The 14971-nt window shown below is 47.7% G+C and overlaps 1 protein-coding gene across 1 annotated transcript; it reads right to left on the reverse strand.

Annotated features, from left to right (window-relative positions):
• Nucleotides 1-6143: 6143 nt before the first annotated feature.
• Nucleotides 6144-14262, reverse strand: LOC119279477. The gene is made up of 2 exons (XM_037560703.1): nucleotides 13139-14262; nucleotides 6144-6306 (listed from the first exon to the last, which is right to left on the reverse strand). Exons 1-2 carry the CDS (start codon nucleotides 14260-14262, stop codon nucleotides 6144-6146), a joined length of 1287 nt encoding a protein of 428 aa, XP_037416600.1.
• Nucleotides 14263-14971: the final 709 nt, after the last annotated feature.

Raw genomic sequence — 14971 nt, forward strand, 5'->3', positions numbered from 1 at the left:
GAAGAGAGCGAAGCACGCGAGGAGGAGTTGTACCGGGCGTCGCTTGAGGTGTACGCTAGCTATCTTTTGCGTGCGGAATCTTTTCGCAGTTGGGGTTGCAGAGCTACGACGGAGAAGCAGCGGAAGTGCAGGGCGGTGACAGGCAGGCAGGCAGCCTTTGAACAGCCCGGGCATACCGCCGTGCTGGGCTGCTCTGCTGCCCACGTTTGTGTACCTGCTGTGCCGGCCATTTCTCGATAGGAACATTGTGCGGCTAAAATTGTGTTTTGACCCTTTTGACGATGTTTATCAGGATCTGACCTCGGTTTGAATTTTTTTCGAGATTTGACCATTTTTGCTACCGCCGCAAACCCCGGCGGTAGCTGTACACAATCTATCGTCGCCCTTTATGGTGGTAGGTGCCCTTGACGGCCGTCTGGACGTTAACGGCCACTGAAGTGGCAAATGGACCTACCGCCACCGATCCTGGCGGTAGGCTCTAACAACCTAGAGCTGGGACCTCTGGCGGTAGGGTCCTAGAGGATAAGGTTTGTGGGCCCACTCACCACCCACCCATTTCACTCATCTTCTTCCCCTCGAGCTCAAGCTCTTTCCTCCTCTTCTCCCCCACCAAAGCACCCACTAGATCCCCCTCCATTGCTTGAGATTTGTCCGGTGGATTGGGGGCATTTGCATCACCCAAGGTACCTCTCCCATCCTCCTTCATTTGGTTGGTTGAAATCAGGTAGTGTTGTTAGAATGAACTAGTGTTGCAAACCCTGGCTCTAGTTTTGCATTTATGGTGCATTTACGGTGCATTTATGGTTTGCCTAAGTACTTTGTGTGAATCCTTGTTGTGGCAAGCTAGGTTAAGTGTTAGGTTTAGTGGTTTTGTTATGGAAGGGTTAGGTTATGGTTATGGTTAATGCTATGATTAAGATATACTAGTTGTTTGATTCAAAGTATGATGGATATACTAGTTGTTTGATTCAAAGTATTTTAGATAGTTCATCCATATGAAATGGCCAGTCCATGGATGACTCAATTTTTTCCCATTGTTTTTAGATGGATAAACTAGTAAATGTGCATTATTTGGACAATGCGGCTTTCATGAATGGAAAATGCGATGAAGGGAGGAGGCCATGGTTTTTGACACAAGTCCAAGCTATGATGATATTATCGTGAAAGTGCGAAGCGTTCTCAATTGGATTAACCCAAGTGATGGTGTGAAGCTTATTGGGAGGTATGATGTGGGAGTGGGAGTAAAGTCCCGATTAAAGAGTATGCCCATCACCTCTCAATTGCATTGGGATGTGTATAAGGATAAAGTTGAGGGATCACAAGACAAGTCACTTGAGTTATTTGCCACAAAGGTTGAAGTTCCTCGACTACTACTCGACTTGAACCAGAATGTGTCTCTCCAATACATGATGGTGTTGTGGTGTATGACCGCAATGCGGGTAGCCAACCACCAAGTAGTCAACCAAATGAAGACGACATCAATGTTAGACTCGCTGTTCTTCTAAGTGATGATCATGTTGGACATGAGGCCATTGCTCATGTTGATGAACATGCAATTGTTCATGTTGACGAAGATGCCATTGCTCATGTGGATGAAGATGTTATTGCTCAAGATGATGTGTACGCGTAACGAGAAGAGATTCATTACAATCCCATTGGTGACTTGGATGTCATTGTGCATCAACAAGACATGGACCGTAACCTCCCTTATAGCTGTATGTGTAGGTATGAGTCGGGTGATGAGGGTCCACCGGAAGAATTGGATGAGGATGGATTCACGCCACAAGAAAATCAAGTCTACAAGAAGGTGAATGGCAAGGAAAAGGGACCCTCTTTATTTCGTGATCTTAGTCTTGCCGACAAGGCCGTTGTTGATGGTGGCATGAGGTTGTGCTTGCTCGAACCATCAACTTGCCCGAGGATGGGTGATCTAAGGCCACCGGGTGAGGATGAGAATGCTCATTTGAAGAAAGGGATCAAGTTTGGTTGTTTGCAAGAGTTCAAGATATGGTTGAGTGACTACGCCATTCGGAACCATAGGTCCTTCGTTGTTGGTCATTCCAACCAAAACGTGCGCTACACCATCAAGTATGACAAAGAATGTTGCCCATGGAAGGTCCGTGGAAGAAAGATCAACGAAACCGGGCAATGGGAGTTGAAGAGTTGTGTGGCCACCCACGAGTGCATACCGCCGGAGAAAGCGGACCGAAGCAAGGGACACCGCCAACTCACGTCCGAGTATCTAGGCTACAAATTGTTGAATGAGATATCCCATGATCCAACCATGAAGGTGAAGTTCCTCATGAGTTCGATCTTCGAACGATTCAGGTACGAGGTCAAGTATGGAAAGGTATGGATGGCTAAGGCAAACGCTATAAGGATGTTGCATGGTGATTATGTCGCCGCGTACAATATTCTTCTGAGAATGTTGGGAGCCATTGCTCATCGGAACCCGGGCATGCGCCATAGGGTCGAGTCAATTGAGGGAGTGTTTCATCGAGCTTTTTGGAGCTTTGGGCAATGCATCGATGCATTTAGGCATTGCCGCCCCGTCTTGTCAATTGATGGCATGTTTGAACGGCAAGTATAGGGGCACGTTGATGGTGGCAATGGCCCACTCGTCCAATGACAATGTGTTGTCGGTTGCGTTTGCGTTGGTGCCTTCCGAGCACGATGATAATTGGGAGTGGTTTATGGATCATGTGAGGACGAAGGTGATTGGCCCGAAAAGGGAGGTGTGCATCATATCGGATCGCCATCATGGGATTCTCAAAGTAATAGAAGTTGACATTCCAGGCTATCCAAAGCTCCAACACCGTTGGTGCATGAGGCATTTCATGGCAAACTTTTACCGAGCATGCAAGAGTAAGGAGTTTTGCAAGGATCTTATCCATGTTTGTGTGGCATTCAACACCGACACATTCCAAAGCCGCTGTGATAAACTATTCAAGGCGTTGGAGAAGAACAAAGGAGGGAGAGAGTTCTTGACAAGGCATCTTCCAGAGAAGCATAAGTGGTCACGTGCTTACGACGAAGGAGCACTTTGATACGGAGACATGACAAGTAACATGGTGGAATGCTTCAACAATGTGCTCAAGGGTGTCCATTCCTTGCCGGTGACTACAATAGTGAAATATACTTTCTTCAAGCTGAACGAGTATTTTCTGAGGCATTCCGAAGTCACCGCCAAATGGATAGGTGAAAAAATGGAATATCCTTTCAAAGTTGAGGATTGGTTGAAGCATCAAGCGTGCAAGTCCTCACGTCAACAAATTATTACTTTCAATGAAAAAGAACAAATCTGCCAAGTCGATGAGCCGGGTGGCACAACAAGGGACGACTTGACATATGGTGGAGTTGTGTATGAGGTGCGCCTCAAGACCCAGTGGTGTCGGTGTGAGAGACCTCACAAGTATCATTGGCCTTGCTCGCATGTGATGACCACCGCAAGGTTCAGAAACTTGAATGCATCTGATGGTACCACCGTGCGGTTGCATGAGTTCACATTGGAACAAACGAGGTTGACGTGGGCTCCTAGGTTACATCCCTTCCTCGATCAGTCGAAGTGGCCTGAGTATGATGGGCCACACTTCGTCCCCGACCCCGAACTCATGGTGCCTACAAAGGGAAGAAGAAGAAAGAAGAGGTTTAGAGGTGACATGGATGATCTAGCAGGATACACCGAAATGAAACAATTTGGTAGCGGCCATTTCATGGAAGCACCGGACATCAATAGTTGTGGTCAATGTGAAGAACCGGGACACAATGTTAGGAAATGCACCAAAAAGCCATAGACTGATGCCAACACTCTAGATCCCACTAGTCAGACGGGTGGCCGAAGAGGAGGTTCCGGTGGCACACGAGGAGGTAGGAGTGTTGGCCGTGGAGGACGAGGAGGCAGTATTGGTGTGCGTGGAGGACGGATGAATCTTAGCGGTAGTGGACGAGGAGGCAATATTGGAGGGCGTGGAGGACGGAAGAGTCTTAGAGGAGCCGCTGGCCGTGGTCGTAGGACGAGAAGGGTTGATAGAGAAGATCTATTGACATTTTTCTTAACCCTGATGGTTGAAATAATATGGGATGGTAATTAAATTGGTTGGCTTCATTCGGTCTTGTTTTTTTGTTTTTCTTGCATATATACATGTTTATTTACTAACAACCAAATTTTTCTTCATAAGCATGGCTTGTTTCGGTTCCATGACGAGGCTCCCGTGTGCTAACCGCGGGGACGTGCTGGACAAGTGGACAGACGCTGAGTTGGATAAGGTGAAGGACAAAGATATGAGAACTCCATCATGCTGGTGTGGAGACGTTTGGAAATTTAAGGTATCCACCGACCGCAAGAAATCGTGGACAGAAGGAAGAAGATATTTTGTTTGTCCGAACTATGCCTATGATCGTCCTCGTCCAACTCATGCCTATGATGTACAAGCGGTAAGTTTTTAAAGTTCAAAGAGTATTCAATTGTTGCTTCAACTTGAACCTATCTTACTAATGATGAAATTTGTTCTTTATTCCTACGTAGTCGCCGCCTCCACTTTGTAAGTACTTCACATGGATAGATCAAGATGTGCCAGAAGATGTTAAAAAAGATCAGCTTCAAGATTGTCTAAGGAGGCAATGGTTGTTTGAAGAAGCATTTCAGAGAGGCTTGGACGAAGAGCGTCGTGAAAAGGAGAAGATGGAGTGAAAGAAGCGTGAGGGAGAGGGCACGCAAGGAGAAGATTGCTCGTGAAGAGGAGAGAGCAAGAAAGCTTGCAAGGGCTCGTGAAGCCCAAGAGGAGGATGAGGCACGCGACATGAGAGGAAAATGGCCTCGTGTGACCCAATAAGCTTCGTTTCGAGAAACTTGTCATGAACTATGCCTTCCATTCGGGAAACGTATGATGAACTATGTCTTTGATGTTGTGAAACTTGTGATGAACTATGTACTTTATTTGTGAAACTTGAGATGAACTATGTCTTTGATTTGTGAAACTAGTGATGAAACTATCTCATGAACTACATTTGTTGTGTTGTTGTTGTGACTTGTTTGTTAGGCTTGTCCGAAATGGTGAGGAAGAAGAAAAACAGAGCAAACTCTGCTTTGCACCCTACCGCCAGACGTCTTGGCGGTAGGATATGACAACCCACCGCCAGGGCCCGTGGCGGTAGGGTGCCAAACTGTCCTGTACCGGAAATGCTCCCCTTATCAGCGGTAGGGTTGGCCAACCTACCGCCAAGGCAGACGGCGGTAGGGTTGGTCACCCTGCGGCCTGTTCTGCTGCATGTCCTATGACCAATTCGGCCACATTTTCGGCGATAGGGTTGGCCACCCTACCACCAAGGCAGACGACGGTAGGGTTGGTCACCCTGCGCCCGTTCTGCTTCCTGTCCTGTGACCAATTCGTCCACAGTTTCTGCGGTAGGATTTGCCACCCTACCGCCATGACCCATGGCAGTAGGGTTGGCACTACCTACCGCCAAGGGTCATGGCAGTAGGCTTGGCCACCCTACTGCCTTCTGTTGCCTGTCCTATGACCAATTCGACCACATTTTCCGTGGTAGGGTTGTCCACCCTACCGTTAGGGTCCATGACGGTAGGGTGGCCACCCAACCCTTCTTTTTTAGCCCTTTCCCTTTGCCTATCTTACAAACTTCTATGAACTAAGCATCCACAAATGACATGCAGAAATGATCGAGTAGCAAAGACATACATAAGTGAGCATAGTTCATTACAATCCACCAATGACACTTGTTCAAATGAGTTAAAACATCTATCGATTCGAATGACATGAGCTCTGAGTTCAAACTAGAATCTCAAGCTCAAACATACATTTTCTACAATGGAAGAATAGGTCTAAAACGTATAAGACGTTCAATTTGTTTGTCATGCTCACGATTAGGATTCAATTGAAATTCCAAGGATCCCACCCAATTCTCCAACAGACCTTTTGTTTCGCAGAACCAGGCCCATCGAGCACGGCGTTCCAGAATCTCTAACATGCCTTGCGTGATTGCCCATCCAATGACCTATCCGGGTTTTGTCAAGTCTAGCTCGCGGAATTCTTCTTTGCTGACAAAGAACCCAATCTCTATTGCCAAAGCATGTCTGCACGCATATTCCATCTCATGCAGCTCATTAAGTATCTTCTGTTTTTCTTTCACAAGCCTCTGGAAAACTTTTCCTCCTTAAGATCAGAAGGTTCCTCCATAGAAGGATACTTGTTGAAATCCATCATGGCCGATTTTGCCTCATCATTACTCTTGAACCATGCTTCAAGCTCCCTCTTGATACCAACTTGTCGCTCCGCTACAATGTCCATCCTGCATGAATATACGAGTTTAAGATGACAATCAACAAAATAACTCAAATGGACCACAACACGTGGGTACTATTAAGGTGATCTTGATCTTAATTATTTTCTTAAGCCTAACGATAACCCCAAAGATTACCACTAATCATAGCACTAGATCTAGATACACAAACAATTGTAGGCACATAATACATATGGAAATAACAAACATAAGCCTAAATGCATCATACTAATTGATTTGACCACACCAAAATGATGAACTAGGGTTTGCAATAAAATGAGCCTATGCACACAAACCAAGATTTCAAGCAATCAAAATGAGGGGAGCTCAAAGAGGTACCTTGGGTGATGAAAGTGCTACGAATCCACCAGAGAAATGTCAACCAAATGAGAGAGATTTTAGAGGCTCTTGTTATAGAAAGAGAGAGGGGGGATGAATTGAGCTTGGGGGAGAGGTCAGGTATGGGGTGCTGAATGAGTGGGGGTGGGGACCAAAGGTCCCCCCAACCTTATCCACCCCTAGGGGCCTACCACCAGGGACCCCGGCAGTAGGCTATGTAATACCTACCGTTAGGGTCCGTGGCGGTAGAACCCTTTCCCACGTCAGCCTACTCTGTAACCAATTGTGCTCCTTTTTGGGTGGTAGGGTTGGTCATCCTACCACCATGGTTGATGGCGGTAGGGTGTCCACCCAACATGCCACCTCCCTTGCCTTTCTTTTTTTGCCCCTTGGTCTTTGCCTTTCAATTTTTAGCCATACAATGTAATGACTATGAAAATGACTTAGAACATTTGTCCAAATACCGAATATTCAATCAACATGAAGTTCAATCAACATTATCAAATACCAGGGAAATGCATAAATAACATCACAACATCAAGTTCCATCTACCAAATTTAACTGACTTAGAGCATTGGTTCAAATGACAAGTATTCTACACCGGGAAATATCCTCCTGAACATTTTCAAATGACATAGACCCGGAAAGGAGGCCTTAATAAGCTGGAAAGTATGCCCTAATTGTCTCAATACGCTCAATTTGTTCCGCGCGCTTTCGATTAGGCTTTGGTTCAAACTGGGCAGAACCCGCCCAATGGATCATCGAATCCTTTGTCTCACGGAACCATGCCCATCGAGCACGTCGGTTTGGATTCTCCAGCACACCTTGTTTGATTGCCCATCCAATGATCTACCCGGGCTTTGCCATGTCCACCTCCTCGAATTCATCAATGCTTACGGAGAACCCTATCTCCATTCCCAAAGTCCATCTACACTCATCTTCCTTCTCCTACAACTCAGTAACTAGCTTCCATTTTTCTCTCTCGAGCTCTTCAGGGAACTCACAGAACACATACTTGTTGAAATCACTCATAGCCGCGTTTGTCTCTTCACAACTCTTAATCCAATTTTCAAGCTCCCTCAGCATCCTATGGTGTCGTTCTCCTTCACACTTCTCATATGCTATCTGCAATGTCGGGGTCCGATTTTCCATGCTACATGAAATGGAACAAACCAAAACTTAAATCAAATGATACAAGACAAACACAAAGCATAAGTTATTTAGAATGAGCTAATACACAAAGTTCTCACTGGTTCAAATGACATAGGTTACATAAATGATAAGGGTGCATGCCATTACATTCCAAATGACACTACAACATCATGTGTTTCAACCACCTCTATTCGTCCATCAACACGACATCTTTGTCGTACGGCCCCGGGTTGCAACAAATGACATCATTTCTTCACGGACCCAAGCCCAACGAGATGCCCGACTAAGTATCACCGATGATGGTTGCCTAACTAGCCAGTCAATGATCTGGCCAGGGTTGTTAAAGTCCATATCATTCACTTCATCCCTTGTTCCACATAATGCAATTTGCCTTGCTAGAGCACATCTATGAATTTTCTCTTGCTTCTTCAGATTGCTTATGTTTTTCTCTTTAGCTTGGTATAACTTAACTTCGTAATCGTCGCACTTGGACACATAATACTTTCAAAATTCTCTACAAGTCGCATTCAATGCATCGACGGCTTTGACCCACGGGTCCATCTTTTCCTCAGTGACTGCACATTCACGCTTCACCACCGCGTCCGCAGAACTCTCAATATAGATGATCGATGCCATCCTACAAGTCGAGGGATTATAACCGTCTCTTGACAAAAACTATAACCCTAGGACTAGATCGAGCTACAATTCGAGAGGTAACTACTATAACGTTCGTCATAAGCATTTACTTAAACATAACCCTAACCATAACAATAACCCTAGCCATAACATTAAACCCAACCCTAACAAAACCCTAAATGATAGTTCTTAGTACCCACACAATGCTAGTCACACGATACATTCTCAAATCACAAACATTATCCTAAATGCATCATATACATTGATTTCATCACAACAAAACCATGAACTAGGGTTTGCAACAAAATGAGAAAAATACAAGATTCCAACCAACAAAATCAAAGGGGGTGAAGGGAGGTACCTTGGGTGATGCAAAAGCCCCAAATCCACTGGACAAATCTCAAGCAATGGAGGGGCATCTAGTGGGTGCTTTGGTGGGGGGGGAGGGGAGGGAGCTTGAGCTCGAAAGAGGGAGAACGGGAATGGGGTGAATGAGTGGATGGGGGAGCACAACCCCCACCACTCACAACCTTATCCAGGACCCTACCGCCAGAGATCCTGGTGGTAGGTTGTTACAGCCTACCGCCAAGGCCGGCGGCGGTATGTCCCTTTGCCACGTGTTAGTGGCCGTTAATGGCCAGACGCTGCCAAGGCACCTGCCGCCAGGGAGGGTGGCGATAGCCTGTGTAAAGCTACCGCCAGGGACTGCGACGGTAGCAAAAGGGTCAAATCTCGAAAAAAAATCAGAGCGGGGTCAGATCCTGATAAACTACATCAAAAGGGTCAAAACACGAAATTTAGCCACATTGTGCGCTTCATCAAAGCTCAAAAGGCCTAGGAGCAACTCCGCGCCAACCCAAACTGCCATTTTGTCCCTTTTTGTCTATCTGCGTCGACCGTCATGTTTATCATTTAGGTCGTGTGTTCAACGTGTCGACTCATGTTTACCGGCTAGCCGGCTGGCCGCCGTTTTTCAACAAATATGCACACATTTTACATAGTTTCACAAGAAAAAAATAGCATAGTTGCACAACAAAATAAAACATAGTTTCACAACCAAATAAATTTAGCATAGTTTTACAAGCCGAATAAAAAATAAATTGTCTCAAATACATGTGAAAAAGATACATCTATTGGTTGCCAACATGAGCCCACATATGCTCAAGTCAAATCATTTTGCAGCTGCATGTGAGTTTTCCAATCATGCATTTCATGATGAAATTGGGTGAACTCTGCAAACGTTGCCGCTCCTCGATGCTCAGACACAACATTCTCACCCTGAAACTGAAACCCTTGATCATAGATACGTTCCGGGGGCTCATCGTCTATTATCATATTGTGCATGATCACACAAGCAGTCATCATCTTCGACAACTTCTTGGTGCTCCAAGTCCTAGTAGGATACCAAACGATGCCCCATCAAGATTGCAGAACACCAAAGGCGATCGCTGAGGATAGATACCATCACCTAGGTAGTATCCTTTGTCGTAGTTGTGGTCGTTGATGGTAACATTCACCGGCGGGCTATTGGCTTCGGCAAGCCTTGTAAACACCGGTGAGTGTTGAAGCACGTTGATATCATTGTGCGATCCGGCCATGCCGAAGAAAGAGTGCCAGATCCAAAAATCTTGTGAGGCCACGACCTCAAGTATGACAGTGCAAGGCCTGACATGGCCCTTATACTGCCCTTGCCAAGCAGAAAGGCAGTTCTTCCACTCCCAATGCATACAGTCTATGCTGCCAAGCATCCCTGGGAAGCCCCTGCTGGCATTCATCGCCAACAAGTGGGTTGTATCTTGAGTAGTCGGCTCTCTCAAGTACTCAAGGCCAAACACAGCAATCACAGCCTTGCAGAACTTGTACATGGAGTCTAGGCATGTAGACTCGCTCATACGGACGCACTCATCAATGAGATCACTGGGCACTCCGTATGCAAGCATCCGGATGGCTGCAGTGCATTTCTGATAAGATGAGAAGCCAATATTTTCAAGGGAATCCTCTTTGCACTCGAAATAATTATCGTATCCGACCACCCCCTCTCTAATACGGTTGAAAAGATGCCTACCGTATGGAAATGCCGCCGGAATTTCTGATATTTGAACAACGGGTTGGTTGTGTGAAAGTAGTCCCTCCAAAGAAGAAAATGACAGCTCTCTCTCGGTTGCGATTCAACGCCGGAAGGTGCCCCGGGATCGAGCCACGGAACAACGACCGCTGCCTATTAAGGTGGTCATGGACCAACACGGCAGCCAAGATCTCCTCATCATCATTGGACGTGGAATCATCAGAGTCGCAAAGGAAATTGTGGAAAAAGAACTCGTCGGCGGAGTCTATTTTGTACTTGGCAAACTGTCGAACAACTTGCGGGCATCGACGAAGAAGCTGGACGGCAAAGAGATGCGCGCCTCCCTTGGACCAGGTGGCTGTCCCGGCGGCGTCCAACGAGCGTGCCGGGGCGGAGAGGCAGCGGGTGTTGTCGGATGAAGGAGCTGGCTGGGCCGGGGAGGCGGCTTCCTGCTCGCGACATCGTCAGGGGTGGGGTGCTAAGTTTCGGTGCCCCGGCGGCGAGGCGGTGGTCGCGGCAGCGTGGGAGGTGGCGGCGCTGGGGGAGGTGTGTCGGCACCGGCTTCTGGCAGAGGCACCGGAAATGGGCGGCGGCGAGGACGGGGCGGGGGCGGACAAGAGTTTGCTATTGATATGGGGTGGAAGAGGATGGCCGATGTGCGACAGACTAGCGGGCCAGGGGAGGGGTAGGCGCGCACCGTGCGCGTCGGCTTCATGTCTGCGCCGACGCAAATGAGCCTCAAAATTGGGCCCGGAATAGGTCGGCGGACGGACAAAGAGCGGACCCGCATTCGTTTAGATCGGCGTGTTGGACCGACTTTTCTGTCAGCACCGACCCAAACAAACGCGCAAGAATGAAATGGATCGGCACGTTGAAGTCACTCTAACAAATGCTACTCCGACGACAGACGAACAAGCATGCAAACGATCGGAAAAAATCACCCACCAAACCCAGTCAAGGGCAATATGCAACGGGCTGCGACATTTCAGTAATTTCACTGGTGGACTATTACCAAAAACACGATCCAGTTCATCCTTTTTGCAGGAAAAAAAAGGTCAGATGCCGCAACAAAGGATGGATCACAATCTCACATGCATCCAATTGGTAATCGCTGGAATGGATAGGCAAAGTTAACACGACAGAAACAGATCAAGAGTTTACTGCCTTACTTCCTGACCCAATGACCCCTGGGAACACTGAGCCAACAGGGCACATCATGCATATATAGCGCTAAACTGAAGTAACCAGTACTACTACAAATCCATGTCTGAACTGAAACAGTGGTAAGACAAACAAGCAAGCAAAAAGTTTCATCCATTTTGTCCAATGAGTGTTGCCCAAGCCGACGCCAATTACCAACTGCTGATCACTCAGCTTCAACCTGCAACCAAGGAGAAGGAAATTCATCAAAAAGGAGAAGGAATTAAAAGGCACAATCACATCTGGATTCAGTCATCTAATTCGGCTATAGATTAGTGAAAATAGCACCACAATGTAGCACTTTAATCTAACCGTTGTTTCTTTTCGAATAAAACAGCTGATTCAGTGTGCTTATTGATGATTATGCACACATTTCACACCATGGAAACTGAAAAATTAATAACACTTCTGTCAATATCTACACAATAGCTAGGACAAGCTCCAACTGTTTCATTTCTGACTAATATGAATAGCACAGGGAGCTGGCACAAGCATTTGTAATTGTTTGGGAAAAGGCGTCTGAATACATAGTAGATCCAGTCCTCATTCTAGAAAAGGGATCTAGTATTATTACAATAAAAAGAAATGCTAGATTTGAGAAGATGATCTTCCAGTCATGGATTCCAATGATAATTTTTTTAGTTAGAAGCACATGAACTTACCACACATCAATTCAAGTAGAAATATGCATATGTTCAAGCATATTGACATGAAATTCACAAGAGGGGTCATGGTTAAATTGGTTATTCGTTCAAATAGGCTTGCTTCATATGTAGTGCTTATGTGACTAATAGCAGATTCAATCTGAATATTGATGGATTAGTGGAAGATGCATATTGAAAACAAAATGTAGCACAGAGATCATCCTACTACGTAGCTAGTACGAGAAGAAAAGAGAAACATGAGTTTCAAAAGGGCAATCACACATTCGCGGACTAGTGGAGATAATTTGTCAGTTTCTATAATACACGTGCATGCATCTATATGGTGAAGTGGATCTTCGAGCAATTTACTTGCATTCCATCTATAGGCTTGTATAGTGCTTTCCAAACAAAATGTTGGCAAAGTTTCCACTTTTTTTTTAAAGTTCACATAATTCAACACATGTGTCTTTAAGTTATAACTAACATGCAGCTTCCAGCTCCTGCTTTTTTTTGGAGATAGCTTAGCAAGCTTCCAGCTCCTCCAACAACAAGCGTATTAATTTAGCACAAACAAACGTGTATTTCAAATTATACAATTATAAAAGCGAAGTTATATATCTCTCTGAAATGAAAAATCATTGACAACACTTGAGCAGAGTAAGGAGCCATAATATTTAACTTTTCAAATGTCCGTTTTATGCTTAAACTTCGAGTGGGCTACATGTCTAAATACATTGACTTGTTTGTTCTTTAAAGGAATGCATAAACGTGAAGTAACCGTCTCCTCTAAAGAACATGAATTTACAGTGGGTGGAAGATGGAATTACCTGAGCAGCTGAGAGCCCGTGGCAGCTGCCAAGCGTGAACGAAGCGGGTAGCCAAGTGCTCGCTAGGCGGGGCAACCAGCTCGTAGACCTCACACTCCACAACCTTGCGAGCGCGCACGTCGATACCGAGCAGATGCTTGTCGAGGAAGAAGTAGACCACGTCAGGGTTGATGGGATGGATGAGCCCAAGCACCGGGATCTTCTTTGGCAGACCAGTCGCCTTGTAGCTCGCGTCGTTGCAGATCTCCGCAAAGGTGGCCTCGTACTCCAGCGTCCACTCCGTGGACTCCGGATCGGCGAGCGTCCAGACGCTGATCTGTGCAGCGCCCTGGCTGTTACGGTTCCGGTACATGTCCAGGAACCGCAGCTTGCCGCCGCTGACACGCACGCAGCGGTACTTGTCGAGAAATCCCCAACCCTCCCTGCACTTGAGCACCTTGCCCGGCGGTAGCGGGACGACCCTCAGCACCGGCGCGTCCTCGAAGGGGTCGCACGTGAGGAGGCACCAGGAGAGGTCGACCCACCAGAGCCTCCCGTAGTACGAGACCGCACCGTTGGGGGCCAACTGCCGGAAAGGAAGCGGGATGTGGATGCCCTTGCTGACCCACTCTCCGACGTCGGACGAGAAGCGTAGGAGGGTGCCCTCCTGACCGCCGAGGATGGGCTGGAGCTCAACGACCATGTAGTGGCCGCCACCCCGCGGGGAGGAGATGAGGCCGAGGTGGCCCGAGTGCAGGATGAGCTCGGGCTTTGGGAGCGGAAGGGCGGAGGCGGTTGTAGCGTCAAGGACGAAGTAGCCCGCGACGAATGGGCGCCAGCCGAACGACTGGTTGCCGGCTGTGTCGACGATGGTGGGGCCCGTGGCGCGGCCCTGGTCGGCGTGGAGGAGGAGGAGGCCGGTGGGGTCGACGGCGACGACGGCCGGGAAGTTGTCGGAGGTGGTGCGGGCAGGGAAGATGCGCGGGGGGATGGTGAGGGTCGCAACGCGCGGGGGCGCCGGCAGAGCGAGGGAAAGGTCGGCGCCCGGAGGGAGGTCTGCGTCGGCCGCCGTCACCCGTGGCACGCGGCCCAGGATGACCCAGGAGGAGGACGCGGGCGCCATCTCGGCCTCGGTTCGTGCGGGCGCCCGTGTGCGGCGGTGTTGGCGAGGGTGAACTGGTGGTCGCGGCGATGCAGGGGTAGGGTTTAACGGGAGCAAAGCGAAGAACCGGGTCGTCTCGTCTGAAGTGTGTGGCGAATTCGTGATAATGGCACGGCCGAGGCAGAGGCGCAGAGCTAGCTATGCTGGCGCGGCAGCATTTGGGCAAAACGCAGTTGGTTCCGATCGGTGGCACGGCATGCCAGCCCGCTCTGCTGAGGAGAAGCAGAGCTGCAGCCTTGGACTGTATCCAAAAATCAAAAGGGAGCTTTTCTGTTCGTCGGCTAGTGGCTGCAGCAAAGCAAAGAGGCAGAGTAGAGCAGTTTTCCCATCTTTTGCGGTTACAGTTGGGTGATACTGATACGGATAGGGATACGGATACGGAGGGAGCAGAGCAGGTCGGCCTGGGGTGCAAAACGTCCTGATTGTACGTAGGTGTAGCATTACCGCCCGTGTTGCACCTGTGGAGTACATGATCAGGAAAAGAGATCTCTCACGTAAACGTGTCGACCATGTATGCGCGGGAGTGTTGAACTTCTTGCGCCAGAATTTGGACGTTGGTTTAGGCTGAGGGCTTTAATTTCTCCTACCCGAACACTTTCGTTTTCTGATGAGTCAATTACACCCCCGTGATAAAACTTGGCACGAAAAATCACATTAGTACCAAAACTTG

The sequence above is a fragment of the Triticum dicoccoides genome, chromosome 3B (genome assembly GCF_002162155.2).
Source record: "Triticum dicoccoides isolate Atlit2015 ecotype Zavitan chromosome 3B, WEW_v2.0, whole genome shotgun sequence".
Classification (NCBI taxonomy): Eukaryota; Viridiplantae; Streptophyta; class Magnoliopsida; order Poales; family Poaceae; genus Triticum; species Triticum dicoccoides.

Excerpts from the sequence above, each read along its gene's own strand:
- LOC119279477 (XM_037560703.1), bottom strand. The coding sequence starts at position 14,262 with ATGGCGCCCGCGTCCTCCTCCTGGGTCATCCTGGGCCGCGTGCCACGG. Across the intron at positions 6,307-13,138 it reads AATTCCATCTTCCACCCACT|GATGGACATTGTAGCGGAGC; the intron begins GTAAATTCATGT and ends ATATTCATGCAG.